At 35.4% G+C, this 16,442-nt stretch overlaps 1 protein-coding gene across 1 annotated transcript; it reads right to left on the bottom strand.

Moving 5' to 3' along the window:
* Window positions 1-8,260: 8,260 nt before the first annotated feature.
* LOC149793409 (uncharacterized) lies at window positions 8,261-16,181 on the bottom strand. The gene is made up of 5 exons (XM_089966373.1): window positions 15,766-16,181; window positions 14,947-15,342; window positions 14,387-14,425; window positions 12,490-12,564; window positions 8,261-8,478 (listed from the first exon to the last, which is right to left on the bottom strand). The coding sequence occupies exons 1-4, from the start codon at window positions 15,779-15,781 to the stop codon at window positions 12,494-12,496; spliced, it is 522 nt and encodes a 173-aa protein (XP_089822499.1). The 5' UTR covers window positions 15,782-16,181; the 3' UTR covers window positions 8,261-8,478; window positions 12,490-12,493.
* Window positions 16,182-16,442: the final 261 nt, after the last annotated feature.

Raw genomic sequence — 16,442 nt, 5'->3', positions numbered from 1 at the left:
TCATATAAAGCACTGGCAGATCTGGATCTGCAGTTTGTTAGAACTAGGCCATTAAACAGCATAGACCCTGGTCTACAGGCACATACAGCAAATAGTATAGACCCTGGTCTACAGGCACATACAGCAAATAGTATAAACCCTGGTCTACAGGCACATACAGCAAACAGTATAAACCCTGGTCTACAGGCACATACAGCAAATAGTATAGACCCTGGTCTAGAGGCACATACAGCAAACAGCATAGACCCTGGTCTACAGGCACATACAGCAAACAATATAGACCCTGGTCTACAGGCACATACAGCAAACAGTATTAACCCTGGTCTACAGGCACATACAGCAAACAGTATTAACCCTGGTCTACAGGCACATACAGCAAACAGTATAGACCCTGGTCTATAGGCACATACAGCAAACAGTATAAACCCTGGTCTACAGGCACATACAGCAAACAGTATTAACCCTGGTCTACAGGCACATACAGCAAATAGTATAGACCCTGGTCTACAGGCACATACAGCAAATAGTATAGACCCTGGTCTACAGGCACATACAGCAAATAGTATAGACCCTGGTCTACAGGCACATACAGCAAACAGTATAGACCCTGGTCTACAGGCACATACAGCAAATAGTATAGACCCTGGTCTACAGGCACATACAGCAAATAGTATAGACCCTGGTCTACAGGCACATACAGCAAACAGCATAGACCCTGGTCTACAGGCACATACAGTATAGACCCTGGTCTACAGGCACATACAGCAAACAGTATAGACCCTGGTCTACAGGCACATACAGCAAACAGTATAGACCCTGGTCTACAGGCACATACAGCAAACAATATAGACCCTGGTCTACAGGCACATACAGCAAACAGTATAAACCCTGGTCTACAGGCACATACAGCAAACAGTATAGACCCTGGTCTACAGGCACATACAGCAAACAGTATAGACCCTGGTCTACAGGCACATACAGCAAACAGTATAGACCCTGGTCTACAGGCACATACAGCAAACAGTATAAACCCTGGTCTACAGGCACATACAGCAAACATTATAGACCCTGGTCTACAGGCACATACAGCAAACAGTATAGACCCTGGTCTACAGGCACATACAGCAAACAGTATAGACCCTGGTCTACAGGCACATACAGCAAACAATATAGACCCTGGTCTACAGGCACATACAGCAAACAGTATAAACCCTGGTCTACAGGCACATACAGCAAACAGTATAAACCCTGGTCTACAGGCACATACAGCAAACAGTATAGACCCTGGTCTACAGGCACATACAGCAAACAATATAGACCCTGGTCTACAGGCACATACAGCAAACAGTATAAACCGTGGTCTACAGGCACATACAGCAAACAGTATAGACCGTGGTCTACAGGCACATGCAGCAAACAGTATAAACCCTGGTCTACAGGCACATACAGCAAACAGTATAAACCCTGGTCTACAGGCACATAAAGCAAACAGCATAGACCCTGGTCTATAGGCACATACAGCAGATCAGGATCATTGTTTACAGTTTGACTCAACATATAAGCAAGTATGCAGTACTTGTTGAAGAGAGAAAAATGGTTTGATATAAGGTGTCAGCAGCTGTCAGTAATATTTTCTGTCTTACAGCCATAGCAGGGCACCGAGTGGCTGAGTGGTCTAAAGCACTCACCATTCCGGATCACTGCCATCTCACCTCTGTCTGCGTGGGTTCAAGTCCAAGGCTCGGCTAGCGTGGGTACCTGGGAAAGCCTGCCAGTAGCTTCTCGTGGGTCAGTGGTTCTTCCCTGGGTTTTCCAGAGTTCTTCCTCCACCAGTTATACTGGCCGCCATGTATAGCCTATCTTATGCTGAAAAATGGCATTAAACCCTAGAACAACAACTACAGCCATAGCATAAGCTGAAGATATTGTTTAATACTGGCATGTGATGGGTTTAAATAATTTTCAAAAATTCTGTCATATCTTTTGATATCATGTATGCTTTCATACAATTTAATTTATTTTTATTTTATTTTGTTTTTCACATATAGCTCACCCTCAGTATAAGGCTCTTCATTTTAACACAGTTCTTGCTATAAGGTGGGTATGGTCATCGATCCCATTTCGTTAAGTGATAATAAAATTTTCTTCATTATAAGGCAGCCTTACTATAAGGGAGTATACACTATAATTCCCATGGATAGTGTATAACTCCCCCATAAGGAGTCTTATATGTATCATATACTTCATTACAAGGCAGCCTGACTATTAAGGGGGTGTACACTATGGCTGCCACAGACAGTGTAATAAACAGGGAGTACTGTATCTTGTATAGTTTTCAATATTATATGACTGTCATTGACAGTTATATTGAGGGAATACTGTATTGACAGAGCAAGCCTTTTCCAACTCCACTTTTAACATGAATTAAGAATTTTCTATGCAATCAGGTATATTTTGCAGTTATCTTTGCTGTATTTTTTTTTATTCCAGATCTATCAACTCCAGTGTCTTCAGATATACCTGAATTGAACACTTGATTTATTTAAGAAGGCATGAAAGCTACATTTGTATAAATAGAAAATCTTGGATGAGTGCTAATTTAAAATAAAATTTATGGAGCAGGTCAAATAGTTTCTATCTTTTGGTGAGTAAATTTGATGAAAATCATAACTTTCATTGGAAATCAGCACAGATGTATGATTCTTTTCAGTACATAATGGAAATATTGATTCCATATGGGCCAGCTGCAGAATAACGTTATTATGTATGTACCTTTAGGACGTTTTTCTTGTCAACTCCATTTTGGATGGCATTGTAACACTTGACGATGCCAGAAAACATTGCAGCTTCAAGGCCTTTCAGTTTTATTCAGAAAGTTGCTGAACCACCATCACATATTGTTTTGTTACCATAACTTTAGCCTGATGTGTCCCTATTTGTTTTCCAAGAGACAAAATGGTAAGAGAGAGAGAAAATTATAAATATGCACCAGACAGATCAGAAAGTGCTATCCATGGATTTCTTTTGAAGAATGCTTGATAATAGTAGGCAAAATTCATATTTTAATACATCTAATACTATCATACAGGTTAGAGAATTTTTAATTCGTACTCTACAGAGATTTGAACCCAGGTCTGCAGGTAAACAGCACCCATCGCCTTGCCTGCACACATGAACCCATATTCCCTCACGACTAAACACACATCACCAAAGAAATGACGTTATTCAATCGGTGTTATATGCACTCGTGTGCAGCAGACACACTTGTATGGCAAAATAGTAATTTTCATGTATCTACACAGTCATTAGGGATTCCTATGAAAGATATCATGGTATATAGAATTAATTATAGAGAATTATAAATATACACCAAACAGAACGGAAATTATAATCTAATAAAAAAAACATAACTTGACCAGCTTTGACAGAAAGAATCCTTACACTTAGACTTTTTTATATTGGACAAATGCTGTGGATATGCCTTTTAATATTGGACAAATGATTCATATATACCTTTCAAGATTGGACAAATGATTTGGATATGACTTTCAGTATTGGACAAATGATGTGGATATGCCTATCAATATTAGACAACTTACATGGATATGCCTTTCAGTATTGGACATGATATGGATATTCCTTTCAATATTGGACACATGATACAGGTAGGTCTTTCAATATTGGACAAATGGTGTGGATATGCCTTTTAGTATTTGATAAATGTAGATATGCTTTTCAATACTGGACAAATTATTTGGATATGCCTTTCAATACTACACAAATGTGGATATGCCTTTGAATATTGGACAAATTATGTGGATATGCCTTTCAATACTGGGTAAATGATGTAGATATGCTTTTCAATACTGGACAAATTATATGGATATGTCTTTCAATATTGGACAAAAGTGGGTATCTTTTACTGATTGCTGGATTTTACTATGATCAGCTTCCAAAAACTATACAAAAAATGCCACTTTCACATGTACTTATTCATAAGTTGGGTCCAACTGCAAAGAGCATAGACCCATTGCATAATGTGCTGATATCTGGCATCGCACAGTGTACTGACATATATGTCAATACATACTTTACCGACTGATCTGTCATTGTATAGTGTACTGACAGATCTGTCATTGCATAGTGACTTGACAGATCTGTCACTGTATAGTGTACTGGTAGATCTGTCATTGCATATTATCCTGACAGATCTGGTTATGTGCAGTTTGGTGGAATCAGTAATCAGTAAAACAAACAACATGAACATGATATGCTCGTGTATTATGCAGTGGCAGATTATGGCCTATATTGTTTGTGGTACAACCTGATTTATAAGTGAGTGTATATGGTACTTGTTTTACCTTGAGTCATATTAATTTTTACACATGTCAGAACAATCTAGGGCAGTATATATAGCAGAGTCTGATGTATTGACAAGCATGTTATTAATAATGTACTGCAGTTATTTCTTTTTAACATAAAATCCATCACGATGGCCAGAAAAGCATCTTATTCCAAGTATGAATTGGTTATATTTTGTACCAGATATATAATTATATTTTGTACCAGATATATAATTATATTTTGTACCAGATATATAATTATATTTTGTACCAGATATATAATTTTCCAGTCATGTCATACTGTTACTGACATTTCTCAGCCTTATATACCCAATCAAAATCACACTATTACATGTACAAGTAAGACACATCAAAAATATTGTGAGCAGAATTGATCCCTCAGAAGAAATTTATTTTCTTTACAAATTTTATATGAAGACAAATTTTCTTTTATGCTTATCCATGCTAGAATACCGTTGCCATGGTTTGCATTGATGTCATAATTTGGTGGCCTAATATTATGAATGTAACTTAGGTATCTGTATTGTATCTTGTGTTACATTTATAATGTCATTTATTTTCTTCCCCACTGTGACAGTGACAGGGTATATAGTTGTCCTTATTTCCTTCCATCCATATGTCATACATTGTTAAGTTTAGCATTTATGTCAATTTTCGGGCACCATGGCGGGGCATCGATGTAGTAGGGATGCATTTCTAGTTGTTGTTTTTTTTTAGGTTGCATTTTTTTCTTATAGTTTGCAACCAATAGACGGTGGAATTTAACGAAGACGTCCAATTTTATAGAAATATACAGTCGTGTGAGGGAGAGACGCATTTCGCGGAGTTTGCGGTATTGTTTTCCGAGTTGGGAGTGCAGAAGGCTTTCACCTAGAGCGCCGTTTAGTCCAGCGTAAACTTGCGACGGCCCTGCCTATATCCATCGGTCACGTCTCGTTATGTCCTTCACGAATTTCGTTTCCATTGAGTAACTTTTGAAAAACTTCTTTTGATTCGAGTCAGATTTGGTGTTAGTCTTTTCATCATGAAGACATAGGTCACGTTCTATTTTTACCCTTTTTATCCCCTGTTTGACTTGAAACTTTGATTATTTCGTTTCCGCTTAAAAAATTTAAAGGATTTTACGGATTGTTAACATATTGGGTATGAGGTTTTACGTTAAGAAGATCTTGGTAAGATTTGATTTTCATGGTTCTGCGGCCACATTTTATGATGTTTTAGTTCCTATTTGATTTAGAACTTTGTCCTTTGGTCCCAGTCTAATAACTTGTAAAGGATTTCCAGTGATTAAAACTAACTTTATTGAGGCTTTACAAAACTAATACCTTGGTCAAGTTCAGTTAACACCGTTTTCGCGCAAAATGGTATGGAATTATGGCTTTTGTTTGACCCAGATCTTGTCCCTAAGCAGCATCAGATTGGCGGGAGTATCCGTGTTACATTGAATCCATGTATGTTGTAGAGGCATGGTACACGTCAGATATATTAGGAACCAACAAATCAGTGTTCTGGAGCAGATGCCTGGACCTCTTTGTTTTATTTCCGTCTGTCAATAGTTGAAGCATATCTTGCTCTGATTTAACGCACAATAGCGCCATAGTATATCCATGAAATAACACCATATTATATCCATGAAATAATACCATATTATCTCCATGAAATAACACCATATTATCTCCATGAAATAACACCATATTATATCCATGAAATAACACCTGATTATATCCATGAAATAACACCATATTATATCCATGAAATAACACCATATTATATCCATGAAATAACACCTGATTATATCCATGAAATAACACCATATTATATCCATGAAATAACACAATATTATATCCATGAAATAACACCATATTATACCCATGAAATAACACCATATTATATCCATGAAATAACACCATATTATATCCATGAAATAACACCATATTGTATCCATGATATTATTAGATTTTTTAAAAATTATCTTGAGATAAAAGGAAAGAAAATATTCCAGTTCAAAAGAAAGTCACAGCCACTGCCACCCCCAAATAAATGGCCAGTGCCATGCAATATATGAATGTGATATGGGTTTGTTGAGTGTTGTATAAAATTGCAATCAAAAAAGCTGCAAGTGAAGTTACACTATAGCTTATGTGTCTGTGTGAGTGTGTGTGCGATTAGAATTTTTAACGTAGCTTTAACAATTGTTCAGTCATATCGCTACGATGTGTCCAGTATAACAGTTTATAATGATGTCTAGCGCTGGGGCATAATGCCGCAGACATGTGGCATGATGTCCCACCCAGTCACATTATCCTGACACCACGCCGACCAGTCTTAACAGTAACCTCTTAATGCTGAGCGCTTAGCGAGGCAGCTGTTAGTACCATTTTTGTAAGTCTTTGGTATGACTCGGCCGGGGTTCGAACCCACGACCTCCCGCTTCCGCTTGCTGTCATTAAAGAACATATTGCTAAAAATAGAAAGCGTTGATACTCAAGCCTACAATTTTCTAGTTAACACCATTGATATCACATGCAGGGAAAATTTGAGTGGGATGCCAACACCCGGGCAAGATATTTGGCAGAGGGCAAGTAAACATTAAACGCACTTATTCAACCAATGAGAACATATTAGTGGACTTGTGAAATTACATAAATTTCAGACCGAAAGAAAGCAGAAGATCGCAGGTTGATTGGCATTTGTACAAAGAAATACAAACACTTAAAAGATTTACATACGCTTGTAAATACTTAAAACATTAAATGTGTGTTGGGGGGGGTTGTTTTTTTAATCAGAAATTTTCAGAAAGTCTGATTTTGTCCGAATATGTGTCACAACATGGCATACGTGACAAGTATAAAAGATGCGATTGAAGGATCATACATATAATTATATTTGTAATGTTCGCTAATATTTTGTGACGGATATAACGGTTTTGTAAAAAATAAATAATTGTTTGAACTGTTCTGTTATGAATATCATTAAAGGCATATCAATATTAATCGGAAATTTCAGTACATTACTTACTGACGGAAACTATCAACGTAACGGTGCAGTAAAAATATACCGTCGTACGTACTACTGGAGAAAGTAAAAAAAAAAAAAAACGCGGTAAACCGGTAATTCCGATTACTTCGACCATTTTACAATGATACTTTTCGTCCATGTAGGTGAGTGAAGACTGAAATCAAATAGATTTAGTTAATTTATATGATGAACCAGTTAAGCTAATTCTAAAACATCCCACATTACAAACTGCCGTGACCTAACATGTGCAAAGAAAGAAATAACGTCAGTACAAGTTAGTTATCACTACTACGCCTAAACGATCTGGAAGATTCCCATCAACTTTATACAAACATAGCTGTTATGTATTTAACGCCAGTTACATCTCATGATTAGCTACCCAAACATGCTGCGAAGAACCACCGACCCACGAGAAGCTACTGGCAAACTTTCTCACATACCCACATTGTCTGAAACCGAGACCGGAACCCGCGCGGACAACAAAGTGAGATGTCAGTGATCTGTAAAGGCGACCGCCATTTGGACCACTCGACCACATGGGGCACCTATAAAACTGGAAAATTTAAATATATGGTCAGACTAGATGACATCAGTCTTGTCTCGTGAATGCTAGTTAACGTTTTGATTGGACTGTTCTTTCTTAGGGGAAACATAATCTTAGCACATCTGAATATGACGAGTTGTCGTGTGAATGAACAGTAGTGTAATCAAAAAAAAATTTCTTCGTTTTTTCTCTGTTAGCGTTAAGTACCAGTTGTAAATATATTTTATTGGATTTTATTGGAAAACTTGGAAATGTTAAGATTTGCAGGTTAATACATGCAGGTATATATATATACACCCAGAGATAGACAGAATGATATGAATGCGGACATTCGTTAGATTCTTCACCAAATATTATTCCTGTAAACTTTACACGATACTATTGTCATCGCGTGTGACAAAAATCCAATAGTGGTTGGAATTTCCATTAGGATTCCCTTGCAAATAGTCACCATCATGTCAGGTCAGTGGCTGATGCTCTGTCAGCATGAGACAAATATAGACTTTGACATTCTCAAACTGTAGATATGCGCAGATTCATTCCCGTATACATCTGCAAGATATACATAATACATTGTCATACACATATACAAGACATGGATAAATGCCATACATATGTACAAGACTTACACACCTGCCTAAGATACACAGGTAAACACTTGGCATACAATTTTCAGGAAAGGCAGAGCAAATTAAGGTCATACATATCTGCAAGGCATACACAGATATTTACTATGTCCAACACATCTGTAAGGCATATACGTAATTACTGTCATACACATCTGCAAGGCATACACAGATAATTACTGTCATGCACATCTGCAAGGCATACACAGATAATTAGTCATGCACATCTACAAGGCATACACATATAATTACTGTCATACACATCTGCAAGGCATACACAGGTAAGTACTGTCATACACATCTGCAAGGCATACACAGATAATTACTGTCATGCACATCTGCAAGGCATACACAAATAATTACTGTCATGCACATCTGCAAGGCATACACAAATAATTACTGTCATGCACATCTGCAAGGCATACACAGATTACTGTCATACACATCTGCAAGGCATATACATAATTACTGTCATACACATCTGCAAGGCATACACAGATAGTTAATGTCATGCACATCTGCAAGGCATATACATAATTACTGTCATACACATCTGCAAGGCATATACATAATTACTGTCATACACATCTGCAAGGCATACACATAATTACTGTCCTGCACATCTGCAAGGCATACACATATAATTACTGTCATACACATCTGCAAGGCATATACATGATTACTGTCATACACATCTGCAAGGCATACACAGATAATTACTGTCATACACATCTGCAAGGCATACACAGATAAGTACTGTCATACACATCTGCAAGGCATGCACTGATAAGTACTGACATACACATCTGCAAGGCATACACTGATAATTACTGTGATACATATATGCAAGGGATGCATATATTATTTGCTTAACATATTTGCAAGACATACACTTATGTAGTTAAATCCTGACATAACGAATTCCAGCGACGCTAAAAATATCTTATATCCGATAATTGTTATATACTTTGCGACACACCTGGAAGACATACTAGTACATGTTTTACCATGCATATACGTAAGACATACAAATACACACTTTACCATGCATATACGCAAGACATACAAATAAATACTTTACCATGCATATATGCAAGACATACAAATACATATTTTACCATGCATATACCCAAAATACTTTACCATACATATACGTAAGGCATACAAATACATATTTTACCATGCATATACGTAAGACGTACAAATACATACATTACCAAGCATACGTAAGACGTACAAATACATACTGTACCATGCATATACGCAAGACGTACAAATACATACTTTACCATGCATATACGCAAGACGTACACATACATACTTTACCATGCATATACACAAGACGTAAATATACATACTTTACCATGTATATACGCAAGACGTACAAATACATACTTTACCATGCATATACGCAAGACGTACAAATACATACTTTACCATGCATATAAGCAAGACGTACAAATGCATACTTTACCATGCATATACGCAAGACGTACACATACATACTTTACCATGCATATACGCAAGACGTACACATACATACTTTACATGCATATACATAAGACGTACAAAATACATACTTTACCATGCATATAAGTAAAACGTACAAGTAAATACTTAACCATGCATATACGCAAGACGTACAAATACATACTTTACCATGCATATATGTAAGACATAAACATACATGCTTTACCACGCATATATGTAAGACACACAAAACTAAAGAAGCTTGCAATATTTATGTTGGCACAGTAACAATAACTGTATTAGCTATAGTACGACTAACTGTACTAAATGAAGTAAAAACAAATGAAGGAACTGTAGTAAGAATAACTGTGCTAGCTGTAGTAACAATAATTGTATTAACTGTAGTAAGAATACTAACTTTAATAAGAATAATTATACTAATTGTAGAAAAACTAGTAAGAATACTAACTGTAGTTAGAATAATTATGCTAACTGTAGTAAGAATAATTATACTAAATGTAGTGATAATAATCGTGTGTTTGTGATTTAGATTTTTAACGTAGCTTTAACAATTGTCCACTGTACCAAGAATAATTGTACTAAATATAGTATGAATCATTGTACTAAATGCAGTAAGAATAATTATACCAACTGTAGTAAGAATATTTATACTAACTGTAATTATAATATTTGTAAAAGCAAACTGTTGTAAGAATAATTATGCTAACTGATTAAGAATAATTATACTGAGATAAGAATAATTATATAAACTGTAGTATAAAGAATTGTACTAAATGTAGTAAGAATAATAACTGTAAGAATAATCATACTAACTGTAGTAAGAATAATCATGCAGACTGTAGTAAGAATAATCATTCAAACTGTAGTAAGAATAATTATACTGAGATAAGAATAATTATACAAACTGTAGTATAAAGAATTGTACTAAATGTAGTAAGAATAATAACTGTAAGAATAATCATACTAACTGTAGTAAGAATAATCATGCAAACTGTAGTAAGAATAATTATACTGAGATAAGAATAATTATACAAACTGTAGTATAAAGAATTGTACTAAATGTAGTAAGAATAATATCATACTAACTGCAGTAAGAATAATCATGCAAAGTAAGAATAATCATGCAAACTGTAGTAAGAATAATCATGTAAACTGTAGTAAGAATAATTATACTGAGATAAGAATAATTATACAAACTGTAGTATAAAGAATTGTACTAAATGTAGTAAGAATAATATCATACTAACTGTAGTAAGAATATTCATGCAAAGTAAGAATAATCATGCAAACTGTAGTAAGAATAATCATGCAAACTGTAGTAAGAATAATTATACTGAGATAAGAATAATCATGCAAAATGTAGTATAAAGAATTGTACTAAATGTAGTAAGAATAATAACTGTAAATCATTTAAACTGTAGTAAGAATAATCATGCAAACTGTAGTAAAAATAATTATACTGAGATAAGAATAATTATACAAACTGTAGTATAAAGAATTGTACTAAATGTAGTAAGAATAATAACTAAAGAATAATCATACTAACTGTAGTAAGAATAATCATACTAACTGTAGTAAGAATAATCATACTAACTGTAGTAAGAATAATCATGCAAACTGAATTAAGACTAATTATACAAACAGCAGCAAGACTAATTATACAAACAGCAGCAAGAATAATTATACTAACTGTAGTAAGAATAATTGTACTAACTGTAGGAAGAATTATTGTTATAACTGTACTATGAATAATTATACTAACTGTAGTAAGAATACTTGTCACTTGCTGTAGTAAGAATAATAACTGTAAATCATTTAAACTGTAGTAAGAATAATCATGCAAACTGTAGTAAGAATAATTATACTGAGATAAGAATAATTATACAAACTGTAGTATAAAGAATTGTACTAAATGTAGTAAGAATAATAACTAAAGAATAATCATACTAACTGTAGTAAGAATAATCATACTAACTGTAGTAAGAATAATCATACTAACTGTAGTAAGAATAATCATGCAAACTGAATTAAGACTAATTATACAAACAGCAGCAAGACTAATTATACAAACAGCAGCAAGAATAATTATACTAACTGTAGTAAGAATAATTGTACTAACTGTAGGAAGAATTATTGTTATAACTGTACTATGAATAATTATACTAACTGTAGTAAGAATACTTGTCACTTGCTGTAGTAAGAAAACTTACACTAACTATAGTACGGATAAGTTTACAAAATTAACGGCAAAGATTACATTTGCATTTATACGTCACCAATTCAGGTATATTTACTTGGATCGATGGTGCGGGAAATCTTTTACCATAAATGTTTTAAAATGGATTAGAATTTAACTGCACAAAAAACAAATATAGCATTAGGAGTCTTAAACAGTACATTTATGTATTTAAATAATGGAAATACTCTGGACGACAGACAATTTTACCTTTTCATCCTAGTTTTATGCTTTGATTTCGTGATGGCGGATGTTGGTACTCTACATTCGAGTAGACGACGTTTGCTGTAGAATAGGATGAAGAAACAGAAAAAGAATATGTACATTAAATCCCATATTGTTTACTTCTGCAACATTTTATTTCATTTGTTTCTTTCTTCCTGAGATTGAAAATGATATTGCATAAAAAAGAGTCATTTTTCGGGGAGGAGATGTAAAATAAAATGATTGTTTTCAAGTGTACCATACTTTTTCATGAATAATACAATTTGACATGAGAAATTGTTCAATGAATAGTTTCATTCTTTCTTCTTCTCCACAGTATGATAAATGGTTATTGATGAAATTTATTAAAAAAATGGTTTTGAATTCGAATTCAAATAACTAAAGTTGTCACTAGCAAGTGAATAGTTAATGGGGACGAGTGGTTCGCCATGAACAGGAGGATTTGATCGACTTTATTTATGAACAACAAACTGCTCTCCATTCACATGGATAGACAACCTCCATTTCTTAAACAGACTGACTCCGGGTCAGTCTCGATTTGACTTGCCTTATCGGTCATGTTGGTGTTGAATAGGATTGAGAAAAGGGATTCGAGTTAAGAAGCTTGCGTTGTGGGTTCAGTGGGTAAATCCGTTAATAATTTCCTTAACGTTTTGTGAATACCTTGAAAAATAGGTACAATAACCAACATAAATTTGTGGTGGCAGTAGTGTTTCGTGAGCCCTACCAGATAAGTAGTTTGACTATGCAGCGAATACCTAAACAGTGACAACATTCAAGTGTTGTCACTACATGCCCATAACTTTCTCATTGAGTTAAATATACCAAAAGACCTTGAGAAATCTCATTTGACTTCTAGTATAATGCTATATTATTTAATAATTGTCTTCATAAGGCATACTAATTCACACACACACACGCGCACACACACACACACACACACACACACACACACACACACACACACAAACACAGCACGCGCTTAACAAACTCGCCAACTGAGTCAAACTCATAGAATAAATGTTACCTGCTTTTGATGAGATTTCAATGGAAACCACGATTCTTCTGTTTCATTGTTGAAAATATATCATGCAACTGTATGTGTGAGCTTGTTGGTGCACACAAAATGAGGGTTCTTATGAGAACGACAAAATGAAAATATTGTAAGTGTAGCATCCATGGGATATAATACATACTGAATTAGCGCTGTCGTCTGGTTTTGCCATAAAACAAATTTAATAAGCAGTGTCGATAGTTTTGCATAAATTCCATGTTAAATTCACTCGCTCGATCTGCGGCGGCTCAGTCCTTAAGGCACTTTACTCGTGAATAAAAGCGTGTGGATTCAATGCCCACCACTGGATCCGCGTGTGTGTGTGTGTGTGTGTGTGTGATTTGGATATTTAACGTATGTTTAACAACATTTTCAATCATTTCGCTACGATATATGCAGTGAGACCGTTTATAGTGATGTTTAACACTTGGGCATCAGGCCACAGACATGTAGCATGATGTCCCACCCAGTAACATTATCTTGACACCAGGCCGACCAATCCTAACACTAACCTCTTAATGCTGATCGCCAAGCGAAGTAGCTGCTTGTACCATTTTATAAGTATTTGGTACGACTCGACTGGGGTTCAAACCCGCATCCGAGGTTTGACACTCTAACCACCACTGGATCACACCAGATCGGCTACCATGGTTTGTTGCTTAGCAAGGCCGTTTGTTCTGTTTGTCTCGGCACGCTATTACATTAGAAACGTTGCTGTGTCATGAGCACCAAACCAACACTTCATTAATATGAATTATATGCCTATTGATTTGGCTTCATGTCCGATGGAATCGAAAATGTACGGATATACTTATGTTAAAAACTTACTTGTATAATTACTGCTACAGTTGTAGTCGGAAAACACACCTAGAAAATGAAAAATAAACAAAATGAAATAGAGCCATGTATTTAGCGAGGATTGTCTAATATCGTTTTTCATGCACTCACATATCTGCGCACATTTTATCAATCGTTCCATCGTCGTCAAAATAAAAACAATATAATGCTAGCAAAAATTTTAATTTTCTTCTTGGCGATTCGACATCGCTGTCTGTAAAAGAACCATCGAGATAGACACGGAACCAATATAACATTTGGAATGGTACCAATCTTTTTATGATAAATTATATTAAATTCTGTTTTGACGATATTTTGCTTTCTCGCTTTATGGGGGAAGCGTGGATTAAAGGGACATATATGGGGCAATATTACATTCTACATTTGCTTCAGATTGACTTACCTTCCTTTACACGACGGCAAAAAGTTAACGCTTCGTGTGTCAGCGGTTGGTTGTTTTATTCCAAAGGACAATATGGTATTTATATTTTAAAAAGCAATGGATAATAAAAAGGTGAACCAATATAGTGCATTGTTGCATAATATGTCACCTTTCTGTAGATGATAGCATGAAGATAACACCTCGTACATCTGTAGTTGTGGAGGCTGAATCTTCACTTTACACCTAACAATGAAGTTCTTTGCATCAGCAGCAGTAGTTAAGTTGTAAAGCAGTTCAGACCTCCTCGAAACAGTACAATCGCCTGTTGATTCGTACACCTCATCGATACGGACGTCTGACAACAAACTCTGGCTCCTAACGACGAAAACCTCTTCACTCATGGCTTCCCAGATAATGCTTGCATCTGGATCACTGCCTGTGTTCCCCGTGCAGACAAACTTTAGCCTCGTCCCCATTTCAAGAAAGCCCAGACTAGTTGCATTTGCTTCCCTAAAGCCGCTTTTCTCGAATATGAAGGCAGCAAGTTGCAAGGTTGATGGAAGGACTGAAGAATATGTAGAATATTTAAAAAAAAAAAAAAAAAAAACGCTGAATGTGTTATTATCTATTATTAAATCTGATAATAGACACCCGCTTTGTGAGTAGGAGGGGTATATTGAAGAACTGAACAGAATTCAGCACGATATAATCTAGATTCCGGGACAGAAAGTCTGTATTCTACATAGCACATGCACGGTCTTTGTTTGATCATGGAGTGTTTTTAATAAAAGATTTTTTTTAAAGCTAAACAAAAATAAAATCTTTGAAGAATTAGCTCTGCAAACACATGTATTGAATAGCAGGTTTTAAACTTATGTGTGCTTGTTTGGTTGGTTATTTATTTCTTTAATTCCGGCAAGAATTAACATTCCTCAAATAAATAAGAAACTCTACTACATTAACGAATTATCAATCGGTTCATATTTACCGTAAACAGTCAGCATCAGCGAATCAAATTCTTCGTATGGATGCCCGTGATAAATTATTCCGCATTTGAAAGAACGGCTGTCTGCGCATGTCCAATTATCGCTTTTAATTGTCAAGGTCAGGAAACTTCTGTATGGTCTATCTGCATTGATGAACCCTGACACTGTCGGCTGCTTTGCTGCCAAGTATGGCGGGAGGTTGTGATTTAGATATGGCGCAAATGGAAATGATATATAGGCAAGGATAATATCATAAGGTGAATTATGGCTGTATATTTGTTGTGTATATAGAGTGATTGCTAATACGCTAGTTTCAAAGATAATCCCTTTGGAATAGCATGTCACTGTTACGTCCTGGGTAGTTCTTTCAGTCTGGTTTACTGTCAGCACATTCGGCGTAATACTGATACGAACTGGGTCAGAGCCTGCAATGTAAAGAAAACTATCGAAAATAAAATTTAAAAAAGCAGCTATGAGAAGAGTTAGTCAACTTTATCATAGGAAACCGTATACTGCACATATTCATACAAATATATTTTGCCTCACCGAAGGTTGGGCCTCCATTGCCCGGCCTTAGATGAAATCTATGGCACTCAGTTTTTTTCATATATTATGTCTTTCTGAAAGCCCACTATATTTGAAAGCAGGTTAAAATACATTTATTTGTTTTTATTTCGTT

The sequence above is a fragment of the Sinohyriopsis cumingii genome, chromosome 8, assembly GCF_028554795.1.
Source record: "Sinohyriopsis cumingii isolate HCF-2022 chromosome 8, ASM2855479v2, whole genome shotgun sequence".
NCBI classification, from domain to species: domain Eukaryota; kingdom Metazoa; phylum Mollusca; class Bivalvia; order Unionida; family Unionidae; genus Sinohyriopsis; species Sinohyriopsis cumingii.
Note: the sequence above shows the minus strand (reverse complement) of the source record. Positions and strands in the feature narration are given on the sequence as shown.

Coding starts and splice junctions, on each gene's coding strand:
- LOC149793409 (XM_089966373.1), bottom strand. Junction 14,426..14,946: donor ATGCTATCATCTACAGAAAG/GTGACATATTAT, acceptor TTCATTTTCTAG/GTGTGTTTTCCGACTACAAC. Junction 12,565..14,386: donor CTGTAGCAGTAATTATACAA/GTAAGTTTTTAA, acceptor CCTATTCTACAG/CAAACGTCGTCTACTCGAAT.